Genomic DNA, 15,979 nt, shown 5'->3' with positions numbered 1-15,979 from the left:
TATGTTTTAAGCAGAGACTTAAAATCAGTGTAGGTTTATGCGGATCTTATATAGAGTGGGAGCGTGTTCCATAACTGGAGAGCAGCGACAGAAATGGCACGATTGCCTTTCGATTTCATCCGTGTCCTTTGAACAGTCAATTGAAGACTGTTAGACGAACAAAGATTCCAAGAGTCATTACGCTGGAACAGAAGGAGATCAAGAGATATAAGATGGAGCCAGTCCGTGAATGCCTTTATACACAAACGGCAATGTTTTAAAATGAATACGATATTTGACTAGTAGCTAATGGAGAGAGATCAACACTGGTGAAATATGTTCCCTCTTCCTCGTTCCAGTCAACAATCGAGAGGCAGCGTTTTGAACAAGTTGAAGATGTGACAAAAGAGACCGTGAAACACCCAAGGATAAAACATTACAATAGTCCAATCTGGATGAAATAAAAGCATGTATTACAGTTTCCATGTCTCTTGATGTTAAAAATGACTTCATTTTTGCAATATTCTTAAAACAACTTCTGACCACCGCATTAATCTGTTTATCAGAGGTTAAAATAGAATCAAAAGTAACGCCTAAGTTTCTGGCATGTGAATGGAGATTATCTGATAAGTGACCCACTTTACTGGCCACAAGCTCGGTAGGAGCAGGGGAGCCAAAGATTAAAACTTCAGTCTTAGTCTCATTTAACTGGAGGAAATTAGCAGACATCCATGTACAAGGAAAATAAAACGGGACCCAAAATTGAGCCCTGTGGAACCCCATACAAAACTGGTGCGCATGATGATGTATATTTGCCAGTCTCTATGGAGAAGGTTCGATCCTTTAAATAGGAAACAAACCTAAATCTAAAACATGTCCCTGGATTCCAATAAGCTGTAGGCATTTTATAAGAATACCATGATCAAGGGTATCGAATGGTGCAGGAAAAATAGTGTCACGTGCCTCTAATAAGAGACGAGTAGGAATGACATCCAACGAACAAGAAGTGGGCTTTACTTTATGAATAATTTCCACCATATAACTGTGAGACACTTGAGTAAATTTGGAAAATTGTGTAGAATTGGAGGTGGACTGAGAGATGTCTAAAGAGGAGGGGAAAATGAATGATCTTATTACATTGATCTTGTCCGTAACAAACTTTAGAAGTTTTAGCAGGCCATAGGAGACGGATCCGGATATAAATTTGACATCGGATTTAGGACGCTATTGATGGTATTAAATAATATTTTTGGACTGTATGCGTTCTTAGTGATTAGAAGATCAGAAAAATAATTTGCCTTTGCGGTCTTAACAGTTTTTTGATAGTGAATCATACACTCTTTAACGCAATCATATGATACTTGTAATTTATCCCTCTTCCACTTTCTTTCCGCTTTCCTCCATTTCTGTCTAATTGCTCTAGTTTCATCATTAAACCAAGGATGTACACAGCTTCTAGGTCTTTTTAATTTAAAAGGTGCGACTGCATCCAGTATATTTGAACATAGCCCATGTTGTTGAAATAACTAGTGCTTCACTGATACTTGATCCCTTCATGTGTATATTGTCCACTGGACTAGCTTTCCATAAACAAAGCACAAGTTAATGACACAACATCAGTCCTGGAAGCTTGAATGATTTTATATTGATAAAAGCATTTTACTGCAGTGAACATGTTGATTTTTTTAACACTTTTCAGTTATAATTTATATAAAAATAATGCAAAGAGGCAATCATAAAATAGCAGCATGGTAAACATTAGTGTGGAGTGATGTATAATAAAATAACTTTCCCATTTTTACTTTTTTGAACAATGAACAATTTTGTTAGTGCATTTAAAATGGTTTTGAAGGTCCAGTGTGTCCATCATGTAGTAAAATACTACTGGCCATTGCTACTAATTCTAATCTCTTAAAAAAATAACTGTGGTCCCTTCACATTCTAATGTCGTAAAAATAATGGCACTTAAAAGTATACATATATCAGTAAAGATTAAGATAAATATATGAAGAGCTCGGATGCAAAATCCGCTAAACCCCACCTTCAAAAATAATGGGATTACGTGAACACTCTTGGAACAAATTATATGTTCATCAAAGACTTCCTCTTTAAATCAGTTTAATCCCCACCTTGAGCCATTCAAAAATACTAGTTGGCAGAATCCATTGAGTGTTGATCAAAATAAAAGCTCATTGCAAGAAAACATGGCAGATGCACTTACAGGGTTTTGCATCTGAGCTCTTCATATGCAAGCAACAAGATACTAAAGGCTGTGTCTTTTTTATGATACAGCACTAGCCTTGAGTACCTTATTGCTTTTATAAAATGATTACAACACAATACAATTATTAAAGCAAAATCAATGCAACTTTCATAAAGTAAAATCACAAAAAGCTAAATAATACCTGACCGACTGTGAACAACAAAGTTTCATTCAAGTTAATGTTGCTATGTATGCTGTGGAGTGATACTAAAGATGTTGGATAATTGTAAGAATAATTGACGACGGACCGTCAAAATATTTTAAAATAATTCAAAAGGACCAGAGTCAATTATTCCATATCCACCACAGACATCGCTCTGATGGTTATTTTAAGACATTTGACAGGTTATGCGTGTGCGTTTATCAAAAATAATGCATTCTCAACCAATCAGAATAAAGCATGTAACAGCCCCGTGGTATAAAACAAGATCGAGCACCGCTTAGGGGGACAATGCAATGTTGGGGGACTTTGGTGATAGATAGTCCTGGATTCTGATTCTGTCTAATCATTTTATAAAAACCCAAAATAAAAGCTTGATAGACATGCCCTTGCTTTCACAGACAAGGCTTAAGGCTAGTCCTAGACTAAAACACATGAGCTGTCTCAATCGAAATTAACTTGCACTGACAGATCTTAAAATATAGCAGTGCCATTGATTTGTCTCAACCAGTAATGTCTTTAAGGCATGTTTATAAAAGATGCTTAAATATCTTAATTTAAATGAAACGCCACCATTTTTTTATTTTTTACTATGTTCTTACCTCAACTCAAATGAATCAATACATACCCATCTGTATTCAATGCGTGCACTCAATCCCAGTACAGCGCGCCGTGAATGTGTCAGCACCCAGCCCAGCCCCACTCATTCCCCAGGACCCAAACAGGAATGAACCCAAAAGCCACCAAACACCTCCATGCCTTCCCTATTCAAAGACTCTTACATGAGTAGTTACACAAGCAAGTATGGTGACACAAAATAAATCATGCAAATTTTTTAAGTGGATGTAGTTGAAAAATCGCCACATTTTATTTTGTGCCACCATAGTTACTCGTGCAACTACTCATGCAACAGTCCCCAAATAGAGAAAACATGGAAGTGCCCGGCGGCTTCCAAACTCATCCCCGCCTGGATCCCAAGGAATGAATGGGGCCAGGCCAAACGCCAACACATTCACAACGCGCCGCACCAAGACCAGGTGCACGCATTGAAAAAAAATAGGTATTTATTAATTCTTCGAGTTGAGGTAAGAACATAGTAAAATATTGAAAAATGGTGGTGTTTTCCTTTAACTAAGGCACGGTCGTGGCTTTAGCTAAGCCTTGTCTGTGAAACCAGGCCATGGTGTAATATAAATTTAAGAGCATTTTACATTGCTGAAATCTGAACTGACATGCTATAGCAGCAATTGGTCTGATTTTACTAATACATATATTTGAAATGTTTAAAATTATCGCCGTCTTGTCATTCTGACCAATTAAATGTAAGGGCTTCAGTGATGCTTCCTCTTGCATGGAGTGTATGTGTTAAAAAACAACCAGCTGTTCAGGAAGAGGAACCCTGACCCTCAAGAAGTCCATCCAAAAGCTTCTCGCACATGTAGAGACACCGGGGAACGTGGAAGAACCCTATACAATATAATTCAAACATCATTTATCAAACACAAGGATTAATATGTGAAGTGTGTTGCTGATGTTCCCTGCCACTACTCACCTTTAAAGGGTCCTCCTTTAAAATCCAACACCACATCTCCCTGACGACTCAGATATCCAAACCACTCACCATGTTCTTCATCAGAAAACTTCAAGGAAACATCACAGTTGTGATTCATCATTTACAAATACCATACTTAAATCCTACAATAGTGGTGTAAACATAATGAACATGTATCTTACATGACTGAATGTGTAGTCATAAATCTGCTTAAATTGGTCCAATAGCCTCGGCTCTTTCCTGTAACTGTAGGCCATCAGATAAGCGATCAAAGCTTCACAGTGAGGCCACCACAGCTTCATATTCCATTCTAACTGTACATATAAAAATGCTCTTATTATTAAAAAGAACAAGTTTTAATACAATGAATACATAAGCTTTAACTGAAACAACTATATACTTTTGTTAACCCGGCTCAAGTGTATGTTTAGTCTCACCTGAGTAGGACAATGACCATCAACATCAAGGAAGTAGAAAAGACCGCCATGCTGTTTGTCCCACCCAGCGTTGAATGGGACATCCATGAATTTCTCCACCGCGATCGTCTGAAGCTGCGCATCTCCTTTTGCATGTGCGTACTGCAGCAAGAACCAACCGGCCTCCAAAGCATGACCTAAAATAAGATTGTCATAAAAAATTATGATCTTATGTATTTGCGCAAGCATTAAAGGTCCACTGTGTCGGTTTTTAGCGCATCTAGTGGTGAAACTGTGAATTGCAACCAATTGAGTCCACATCTCAGCCCTCCCTTGCGAAACGCATAGAGAAGCTACGGTAGCCACCTCAGGACAAACATGTCGTCATCTGAGACAATGTAGGGACGAAACGCGTTCTATAGAGCAGTTTGTCCATTTAGGGGCTACTATATATAAACATAGCGGCGACTTCAATGAAAGGAGATAAGCAGTGTATGTAGATAAAACGGCTCATTCTAAGGTAATAAAAACAATACAGTTCATATACACCACTGATAATATAGTTATGTATATTATATTGCATTTCAGTCAAAAGATCCTTCTGAAAGTTACACACTGCACCTTTAAAGCTTTTGCTGCCTACTGAAACGGTCATTTACCAGGATTCTGCAGCCGCCCTTGACAGCCAGGCAGTTCCTGTCCATCCAATGTGACATTTTCTAAAATGGCTTTTCCGTCTCTCTGTGGTGGTAGAAGCAAGTACAAAGATTTGTTTCTTGTTATCGTCACTGTTTCGTCTTAGCACGTAATGAACTGATAGCGTTTGCTGACCTGTATATGCTGTAGTATCTGCTCCACACACCAGGCACTCAGTTCTGTCAACTTTTCAACCTCAGTTCTGCCTTCTGTCAGCTGATCCACCAGGCACAAGAGCATCATGGGAACTGCCATACTGTTGACAGGACGATCACCAGGAAGCTTAGGACGACCAAGACCTGACGAATCGACACGGACCCAGTTTATCAACTGATCCATCATCCTCTCTGCATCTGCCTATGGAGAACAGCAGCATGACTAAATACTTACTGAGCCATGAAAGCAATATCATTATAATGAAATGTGTATACGCGTTTTAAAAATAAAATCAAGAAGATATTTAAAAAGAAGTTCAATATACCTGCATCTCTTTGTCGTGTGTTATTCTGGACAGTTCATCCATTGCCATGACATAAAAACACTCGCTGAAAATCGTCCTTTGAACTTTCACTGCTCGGCCGTCTCTTGTCAGACAGAATGCACATTTACCCGGGCCACTGGATGTCTCAACTCGAGCAAACTTTTGCAAAAACGCCCCACCTGAAATTCAATACCGGTTGAAATAACAGGATCACTGCAAAATTTAAAGTTTAAAGAAAAGATGTAATAATATAAACTACACTGAAAAAAATGATTCATTGAATAATCAATTTTTTTAAGGTAAGGGGTTGCAATCAATTTATTTAAGCTACATTTAAACAAAACTTTATATATTATTTTACGTTACTAATCTTTTTTGTTTAAATGTAGCTTAAATAAATTGATTGCAACCACTTACCTTAAAAAATTGATTCAATTCAATGAATCATTTTTTTCAGTCAGGACATCTCTCAAGGTAGACAGACCTAATTTGGCAGCTTCGAGGATCTCAGGTCTGCGATATCTCTCCATTGTACGATATAACCTGCTATACATCCATACCTACGGGATACATCACTGGTTTATTTTACCAACAGAAACTAACATACCTGGAATGAGTAAACTCATCTGATATAAAAACTTTGTGACAGCATCTCACCTGTCTCCCTTGTAACCAGACGTATTTCAGATCATCATAGACCTTTCCATCTTTACCAAGGCATGTGAAAAATCCACTAAAGTCAATGACATAACATAAAACAAACATTTATTATTTACAATAACTCAACAGTAAAGTTATAAACATGATTTAAGAAAGAGGTACATCGGTCATTTATTACTCAAAAATGTTATTGCTTCAGACAGGTGTGAGCTGTCCTTAAAGGGATAGTTCACCCAAAAAAAAAAACCGTCATTACTTACTCACTCTCATGTTGTTACAAACCAACATAAATGTCTTTGTACTGCTGAACACAAAGGAAGATATTTTAAGCAATGTTTGTAATTAAACCATTGACTTCCATAGTATTCTTTATTGCTACTATGGAAATCAAGGGGCTTCTGATCGATTTGGTTACAAACATTCTTCAAAATAATATGACATGAGGCACAAAATCATAACAGAATTGTCATTTTCGGGTGAACTATCCCTTAATAGGTTCAATTGCTTTTTGCAAAGTTACATATGTTAATCAGTTAAGTTTATATAAATATTTTAACATCAAGTAAAATGCCTACAAAATAAATTCATTTAAAATATGCTACACTCACCCATATTGTTTGTCATGGGAATGTTTAAGCCAGAAGTCCACAACTTTATCCAACTCCGTCTGAATTTTCTGTCGATATTGTTCCAGTACTTCAGCAGTCATTGTACCTTTAAACAAAACAAATGAGTGTTTATCTGAGGTGCAAAGTAGTAAAGTATTTTATACATACTACTAAAGTATCTACAGTTATTTAGAAAATGTAAAATTCATTACACTCCATTGCATATTATTGTACTTTTTACTCCAATACATTTCATTAAAGCTTGTTGTTCTTTTTTTACCTTTAATACTTACAGTACATTAAAATTGTAGTACTGCCTTAATACTCAATAAAGTTACATGACGAAGAAATAGTCATTAGTAGATTTTTGTGTGTAGCTATTAAATGAAATTTAATATGAAATGTAGTAGAGTTAAAATTATTAAAAAAAGTAAAAGAAAAACACAAAATGTACTTGATTAAAAGTACATTATAAGTAGTTGTTTTACACTTCTCGTGTTAAGGCTTATCCATTTTACATATTTGGATAGATTTTAGGTTAGCAAAATGTATTAGATAAGTTGCATTGTGACATTTAACAAAGCATTAACAGAACATTTATATAGTAGCTATTTTATGGCACAAAAAATGTGTGTGTGAGTGAGGGAAGAAAGAGAGAGAGAGAGAGAGAGAGAGAGAGAGAGAGAATTACTTCCTACTTGCAGAAATCCTAAACCTTGACCATAATACAAAAACATGCATGCAGGAATTCCTGTGGAAAATGCTGACACGAAGTTTTGGGACAAAATGGTGTTAAAGAGGAACTCAGCTTGTACAACTGATCTGACTACAGTTAGATATAAACGAAAGTGCTGATGGCTGTTCAGATCATTAACATTAGCTGCATGACTTCACTAAAAGCCTTGAGGACAGTAAGCTACTGTTTAACGCATCTTCTTTAGGAAAGAGAATCTGCATAAATGCTTTTAAAAATCTGCAACAGTTGATGATTTTCACGCGAGTTTAGACAGAAAACACGTCCAACAAAAACTTTACGCAACATGCAAATCATCCATTTGACATGTTCCTGCTTGCAAAACAAAACAGCTTACCTTTTGTCAGATGAAGATGAATTCCTTCCTGTGTTGGTTTGTCCTAAAAATGTTGTGCTTTTTGTAAAACAGTGAATATAAGAGTACCGTTAAAACGCCTCTTCTGTTTTCAAAGGCAGTGAAACACAACAACAGCGCATCATATGACCATCATCATCTCTAGACAGCTGCTTGCCTTTACTCCGCCCTCATGACGTCATTTAACTGCCTATCCAATCACAGTGCTGAATAAAATCCCGATAGGCGTGTTTAAGAGGTTCATGTACATGCTACGTTCACGCATTCATTCAAATATCGATATAATCAGTGAGCGTCTGTTTGTACGCTGAAAGGGTTTTATTTAAAAATAAAAAAATACTAAAATACAGGGTTTTACTGATAAATTGAAATAGTTTCTACATTATACTTTGCGCTTAATATTAGACTTTTTTCCGTTTTTAATTGATTTTTATTAAAATTTAATCAAACTTACAAGATAATAAATTTACAAGAATTTTGACAATGATTACAAATCAGTTGATGAATACCACCCCGTACAAAATCTACCATGTTTTTATTCCAGTTATTGGTACACAATAATAAATAGATGAATGTATGAAAGAATATAATATAATATAATGCTTTGTGGTACCATGATAATACTACCAAATTTTAATATGAAACTAAAACTTGCTAATACGCTGTTAAAAGTAAAAGTTTGATCAACTTAAAAAAATCTCAATTAGTAACACCTAAAATATTTAAACATTTTCAACTTAAAAAGCACCTATTTCATTGCTAAAAACAATGTTATTTTGTGTATTTGGTATAATACAATGTGTCCGCGTGGTTTATGGTTAAAAACACATTATTCTCCACATACCGTACATTTTTGTAGCTCCAGATTTGACTCTTTTCCTGAAATGCACGGATTTGAAAAGCTGTGTTCCTGATTGGTCAGCTAATCTGTACTTTGTGATTGGCCTGAATTCCTCTGACACCACAGAAATGTGAGGCTTCTTATTAGAGCCCTGCACGGGCCAAAAACTCCAGCCCTAACCCGGCCCGTAGTGTTCAAGCCCTACCCGACCCCAGCCCGACAATGCCTGCAATTTTTTCAGCCCGAACCCGACCCGAGACCAATATCAATCACTTTTAAGCTCTCTATGATGTGCGCGCTCTTTGATGCATGCTCTCTCTCTCGTACACACAATGAAGAGAGACGCTAAAATAAGCCCCGAGCCCGACCCGAGCCCGGTCTGTAAAAAAAACTGCCCGAGCCCGGCCCAAACTCTGTATCAAGAAAAGGGATTTACGTTGGAGACGATAACTCATGTCATCATTTACTTTGGGGTTTGTACCTTTTGCATATCGTTAACATGTACACACTTACACACCAAAGGAAATGTAAAACGTGAATCGAACAATAGGTGCTCTTTAAATTTTCCCCTAAAGTGAAAAAAGTATGTAAAAAAAACTTCCATTTTAGGCGTTACCAATTGAAGTATTCTTTTAAGTTGATCCAACTTTCACTCTTCACAGTGTAGTCTTTACCGTAGTGTTGCCATACCACCTCTGTATCATAATTCTGTCTGTTTTGTAATAGGTTTCAACAATAAAAAAATTACATCGTTCAAATATACTATAGACTCTGTAATACATATGATTTTATAGTAGTATGGTCAATTACTAATTGTAGTAACTATGGTATTTGAAAAAAGACAAGAACTGTAAAATGTAACAGATTAAAAATGAATCAAACAGTCAGATATAATGCAAACACTGTGTACATTATTTCAAAATAAATCTTCATGGCCAAATGAATAATTCCTGCTTGTGCTGAAGACGTTCAGGGGTGAATGTTCCTGTGTAGAGCCGAATGAACTTTCTTCAGGTTCTGTCTTACTCGTACAAACTCCAAGAGCTGAACCTCCTCATGTAACTTCTGCTCCTCCTCCTTCTCCTTCTGAGATATCAAAAGATAATACATATATTTTTGGGCTAATGAAACTATTAAACATAAATATTATCACAGTAGCAACAGTTTCCATAAAAATAGAGTTACATATGTAGGAAATACTGCAATTAAAACAATACCACAGAATGACTCTCACACTGATTAAAGAAAACACTGTAAAACGTCATTGCACTTTACTATTTTAGAGGCACAATATGTAATTTTCACCACTAGAGGTCACAACAGTAAAGGATGCGTAGCATGATGATGCGTAGTTGCCAATGGTTTTTTGTTTTAATCCTTTTTTATTTGAGCCATTATGCAAACATTGTAAGCAATACTTAAACAGACTATATAAATGCACAAATTACTTGCCAGCATATTCTGTGCCTGTACGCTGGCAACTACATCAGCAGGTGATAAAATCGTTCGTTTTGTTTTCTTTGCACACAAAAGTGTTCTCGACGCTTCAAAATATTATTTATTCATTCTTTTCAGTGCTTGATTGTGTAAATCACAAATTGCAGTCTTTAGGACAGACAAAAGCCTTCCGGATTTCATCAAAAATATCTAAAAATGTGTTCTGAAGACAATCGGAGGACTTGGGGGTTTAGAATGAGTAAGGGGTAAGTGATTTATGATAAAAGTAAGCAATAAGGTACGAGAGGCTGTGCTGTATCGTGAATAAGTAACACCTATTGACCAATCAGAATCAAGGATTGGAACTAACTGTTTTATAATTATGATTATAAAACGGCCAGTTCTGGTCCTTCATTCTGATTGGTTGAAACGCATTCCAAGCCATGATAAAATAACCCGGTAACCCCACGGTTCAGACCGTATTACATAAGTATCACTGCACCACTGTTGCTGCGAATAATGAAATAAAATAAAATAATTATGAAAATAAACACCACAGTCTTTAATCATTTTTTTAATTTGTCTACAATTGCACAATTATGGCGATATCCAGATAAATGTCAATAAATATTGTTGAGTCATCTTGTCGATAAAGAGAAAACGTTCCCTGAGGAGTTTCTAACTCAAATTCATACGTCCGCTATTATCCACTAGATGGCGATCTTACCCATTTGAAACACTGACGCATTCACTCAACACTAAATCTTACAAAAGTTCTTCACAAAAATGGAATTATCTCCGCTTCTAGCTGAAAATTTGAGAGGTGATAAGAGAACAAATGAAGGTAGGATGAAACAGGTGGTTGTTTTTTTTAAGTGGAGGGTCTGTTCTTTCATTTGATATTTGATGTTTATTTAAAGAAGATCATTTTTCTTGAAGGCATTAAACTAAAACTGGGTGGCAACTTTTTTTTAAAAACGCTGACGGGGAAATTTAAGCAGGCTTTGATCCACAGTTCAACAGGGTCTTATCTAGCAAAACGATTGTCATTTTTTGCAAGAAAAATAAAAATATGCACTTTTAAACCACAACTTCTCGTCTACCTCCAGCTGTGTGACGAGCCAGTGTGACATCACGTAATTGTGTAATGATGTGGAAAGGTCACGTGTTACATATATAAAACGCACATTTGCGGACCATTTTAAACAATAAACTGACACAAAGACATTAATTAGTTTCATTCAACATACAACAACATCGGAATGGTCCTCTTTCTCCACACTGGTAAACACTGGAGCATAGTTTCAATACGTCATCCGTGACCTCTTGACGTCATGACGTATTATGTGAGGTGACATGACCGGAGATAGACGAGAAGTTGAGATTTAAAAGTGCATATTTTTATTGTTCTTGCCAAAAATGACTATTGTTCGCTAGATAAGACCCTTATGCCTCCTTTGGGATCGTTTAGAGTCCTTTGAAACTGCAATTCCAAACTGCATCAAAACTGCTAGATGTTGGGGTCCATTAAAATGAGAAAAATCCTGGAATGTTTTCCTCAAAAAACACAACTTCTTCTCGACCGAACAAAGAAAGACACCAACATCCCGGATGACATGGTGGTGAGTAAATTATCTGGATTTTTTTTTAAGAAAATGGACTAATCCTTTAACTTACACTCTAAACTTTATTTCATTACATTTGTGAGTCTCACTGGATTGATTCACATAAGCAGGTCAGTCTGCATAGTGCCTGGCTGTGTGAAATCAAACTCTCCTATGATTTCTACATTAGTAAAAGCGGAAACATGACTCCACTGACCGGCATCGAAGAAGGAACGTTACACTGATTAAGTTACACTGATTACAATTCACAATTTCTCTGGATTCAAACACTGTTGGAAACATTTGGGATAATGTAGTGTACTATTGGAAATTTTTCAATGCAAAAATATTACATATTGTGCCTTTCATGACTAATAGAGAGTTGCTAGGGCAAAAAAAGTTAAAATTGCTTAAAACTTAAATTATTGATAAAACATATGTTGATATGACTTACTGATAATTATTAGTTTACAGTGCATCTAATTTAGTATGACTGTACAGTAATATGAGTAAATATGGTTATAATTTTAAAATTTTAGTGTGAGGAAGCAAGAAATGGGATACAGTAATTCACAACGCAGCAGCAATGTAATAAAATCACAACATATTTACTGAAATAAGACACTATAAACTTTAAATGCACTAGCGTAAGGCTTTAAGAAGACTGCTCACCATCATCTCCTGATGTTTCTGCTGGCGTTTGAGGAGGACTTGCTCCAGCGGGCTCCTGTTTTGCTCTCCCTCCTCCTTCTGGCTCTGCTCTCTCTTCCTCCTCTCCAGAACCATCTGAAGCTCCGGTTTACAGCACACCGCCAGCCCACTGTCTCGCCCAAAAAACCCAAGCACACAAACAGCTGATTTCACAAATAAATCCAAAATACAATTTTCAAATGCAGTACTTTAAGCATTTTAATACCTAAGACCAGAGGTCTTCAACCTTTTTTAGTCCAAGGACGCCTTAATGGATAAAGAGGAGGAGCAGGGACATGTATCAAATCAAATAATGGATTTACATGCTTTTTTACGTTACAAATATATTAAAATTATGACTTTTTTGTATACACAAATACTTACTTAAAGGAATAGTCTACTAATTTTCAACACTAAACTATGTTATTACCTTAACTAAGAAGAGTTGATACATCCCTCTATCATCTGTGTGCGTGCACGTAAGCGCTGGAGCGCGCTGCAACACTTCGATAGCATTTAGCTTAGCCCCATTCATTCAATGGTATCAAACAGAGATAAAGTTAGAAGTGACCAAACACATCAACGTTTTTCCTATTTAAGACGAGTAGTGATAAGAGCAAGTTTGGTGGTACAAAATAAAACATAGTGCTTTTCTAAGCGGATTTAAAAGAGGTACTATATTGTATGGCGTAATAGCACTTATGGGAGTACTTTGACTCGGCGCAGTAACACCCTCCCTCTCCCATTATGAGAGTGAGAAGGGGAGCAGACTTTTCAGGCGAGTCGAAGTACTCCCAAAAGTGCTATTACGCCATAAATATAGTTCCACTTTTAAAAACTTGCTCGTATAACTACTCGTCTTAAATAGGAAAAACGTTGATGTGTTTGGTCACTTCTAACTTTATCTCTAAATGGTACCATTGAATGAATGGGGCTAAGCTAAATGCTATCGAAGTGTCACAGCGCGCCCCAGCGCCCACGCGCACCCACACAGACGACAGAGGGATGCATCAACAATTCTTAGTTAAGGTAATAACATAGTTTAATATTGAAAATGAGTAGACTATTCCTTTAATATATTACATAACAATTTACTGACTATATAAAAATGTCAATTAAGTTTGATATCATTTCTATTATTAGACTTTTAATACATTTTATTTAAATGCCTAATTTCATTCAAAATAATAATTAATTTAAACAATATTTGGAGAAACCCCAGTAATACCACCATGAAACTCCAAGGGGCCCCAGACCCCCTGTTGAAGACCCATGCCTTAAACCTTTTTAATGAGCATTGGAAGAGTCATATTCAACTAATTAATTTAAAACCCCACACCGTATTGTCAAGTAGTTGCAAACAGCAGACCAGAACAGCGCCTGTCTGTTACAGAGCCTGACACATCATTGCCTTACAGTAGGCTGCTGATAATACCAAAGGGTGTACGATTGCAGCCTGTGTGTCCACACATGGCTGCCTGACACAAAAGACTAGAGAGAAAGAACGAGCCATCATCAATTTTTCACCAACCTCACATAATCTAGTCAGCGATTTATAAAAGACTAAAGAATCAGATTAACCTGTTTATAAGTAGTGAAAGTTTTGGACGATTTTCATAAAGTCTTACTTTTTGTGTGCCAGCAGCAGCTCTTTGTGAAGTTCTTGGTGGCTCCTTGAAGCTTTCACTGGGTTGTGGAGGTTCCAGGGGCCATCGGCTACATCTGCGTTATCTGCATTTTCTTAGACAAAAAGTTATTTCTGCAAGATTCTACAAGACACTTTTCTTCCATCATAGATTTTACTGGTGAGGTCTGTGAAAAATATCAGGGGAACAAACCTCGATTATGGCCATGATGATGCAAAGAAACACTATTGCATGTGTCTGCCGATGGTTTGGTTCTGGACTGTTCTGGTCGGGTTGAGTCGGAGACGTGGTTATGCCCGCTGAAGGCACTATTGGATAATGCATTTTTCAGCTCTTGCTCGGTTTGTTTTATCTGTGTTTGTGCCGTGGCTGATCTCATCGCACACACAGATATGAAGAAGGGCCCTCGGCCAAAGCTCCTGCTGCATGCTGGGAAACTGTGTGTTGGGGTCGTCAATGAAAGCAAAGAGAGTAACAAGAGGGGAGAGATTGAGTTTCACCTAAGTGGGAATCTATAATTTATCTTTTGGGCAAATGCCCGGCCAGCACAAATGATTTACGTGTCATTTCAAGTAAAATCACATGAACAGATTGCTGCGGAATACATGCAATTAAATGCATTAACATACAAAGGCAATAATTACATTTGTAAAAATAAGAATCAATGCCACAATATTGCCAATCATGTGAAGAAAATCTTGTTTTATACCTTTGTGAATTACTGGAATCACAAAGGCATCATAACATATTTAACCCTGAAGTATGAAGAGTAAACAACATTAAAGCTGCCCTGGGAATAATTATATTATTGTGGACATCAAACTTATTTCAAACAAACTCTTACTATGTGATAAAAATTTCAATATGTTAGATAACAGGCACTAAAAACATTAAAGTCTAGTAATAAACTCACCCAAAGTGTGTCACGGCTCCATGAGCGAGCTCTCCTCTGAGCAGCAGTCACTATGAGCTATCCTATTTACCACACACACAGACGCACGCGCATGCACGCACACAGCAGACACCTGAGACAGGTACCACTTCACCTGTCAATCTGTGGCGCACTTCACTTTCAGGCCTTTAGGGGGCGATGTAAAACAAACCAACTTCACTTCAAATGCATCAAAGGAATAAGTACAGCAAGTGTGTGTGGCAACATAGAAATAAATGTTATCAATTTTATTTGATGTTTTATTTGGTCGTTTATTCATAAGAGTGCAAAGATAGTTTTTTTACGTAGGCCTAAGGTCCAAGATAAATCAGAATTATCAAAATAGCATAAATATTTAATATTGCAATGTTTTTCATAAACGTCAAGATTTTAACACTTTAAAAACGTATGTATAGTCAAGTTTTAGGTCAATGCAGATTGTAGATAGACTTACACACAAATATTAGTTGTGTTGTAGTGAAATTCAGAAGTGATGCTTTCTCTAAAACATATATTTAAAGTTGATATAATTTTCAACTTTAAATATAATTTTAAACAATTGATTTTCCTCTCATAAACTCAAAACATTATTGCATTTATCTTTAATATAATTTATGATAACCAAGAGAGACCAGTGTTGGGGGTAACACATTACAGATAATGTTCATTACGTAATAATATTTTCTGAATACTTTTCTGAAGTAACGAGTAAAGTAACGCATTACTTTATAAATGCACACACTAATATTTGAGTTACTTTTTTAAAAAAGTAATGTAAGTTACTTTTAGTTTAATTAATTCAATTTAAAAATAAAATAATGTACTTAATTAAACTAAACATATTAATGTAGAATGCGCCTGAGCGGGAACAGTTTGAGTCAGAAACGGAGATGGCAGGGCAGAGCT

General features: G+C 36.4%; 2 protein-coding genes across 2 annotated transcripts; both read right to left on the bottom strand.

Moving 5' to 3' along the window:
• Positions 1-3,620: 3,620 nt before the first annotated feature.
• renbp (renin binding protein) lies at positions 3,621-8,087 on the bottom strand. The gene is made up of 11 exons (XM_055168680.2): positions 7,907-8,087; positions 6,816-6,921; positions 6,205-6,280; positions 6,032-6,107; positions 5,548-5,726; positions 5,202-5,423; positions 5,030-5,111; positions 4,392-4,567; positions 4,137-4,268; positions 3,955-4,042; positions 3,621-3,869 (listed from the first exon to the last, which is right to left on the bottom strand). The coding sequence occupies exons 2-11, from the start codon at positions 6,914-6,916 to the stop codon at positions 3,787-3,789; spliced, it is 1,215 nt and encodes a 404-aa protein (XP_055024655.2). The 5' UTR covers positions 6,917-6,921; positions 7,907-8,087; the 3' UTR covers positions 3,621-3,786.
• A 1,094-nt stretch (positions 8,088-9,181) lies between these two features.
• Positions 9,182-12,906, bottom strand: LOC129414617 (uncharacterized). The gene is made up of 2 exons (XM_055168681.2): positions 12,479-12,906; positions 9,182-9,851 (listed from the first exon to the last, which is right to left on the bottom strand). The coding sequence occupies exons 1-2, from the start codon at positions 12,590-12,592 to the stop codon at positions 9,735-9,737; spliced, it is 231 nt and encodes a 76-aa protein (XP_055024656.2). The 5' UTR covers positions 12,593-12,906; the 3' UTR covers positions 9,182-9,734.
• Positions 12,907-15,979: the final 3,073 nt, after the last annotated feature.

Source organism: Misgurnus anguillicaudatus, chromosome 5 (genome assembly GCF_027580225.2).
Source record: "Misgurnus anguillicaudatus chromosome 5, ASM2758022v2, whole genome shotgun sequence".
Taxonomy (NCBI): domain Eukaryota; kingdom Metazoa; phylum Chordata; class Actinopteri; order Cypriniformes; family Cobitidae; genus Misgurnus; species Misgurnus anguillicaudatus.
The sequence above is the reverse complement of the archived record's forward strand: the minus strand, read 5'-3'. Positions and strand labels throughout refer to the sequence as shown.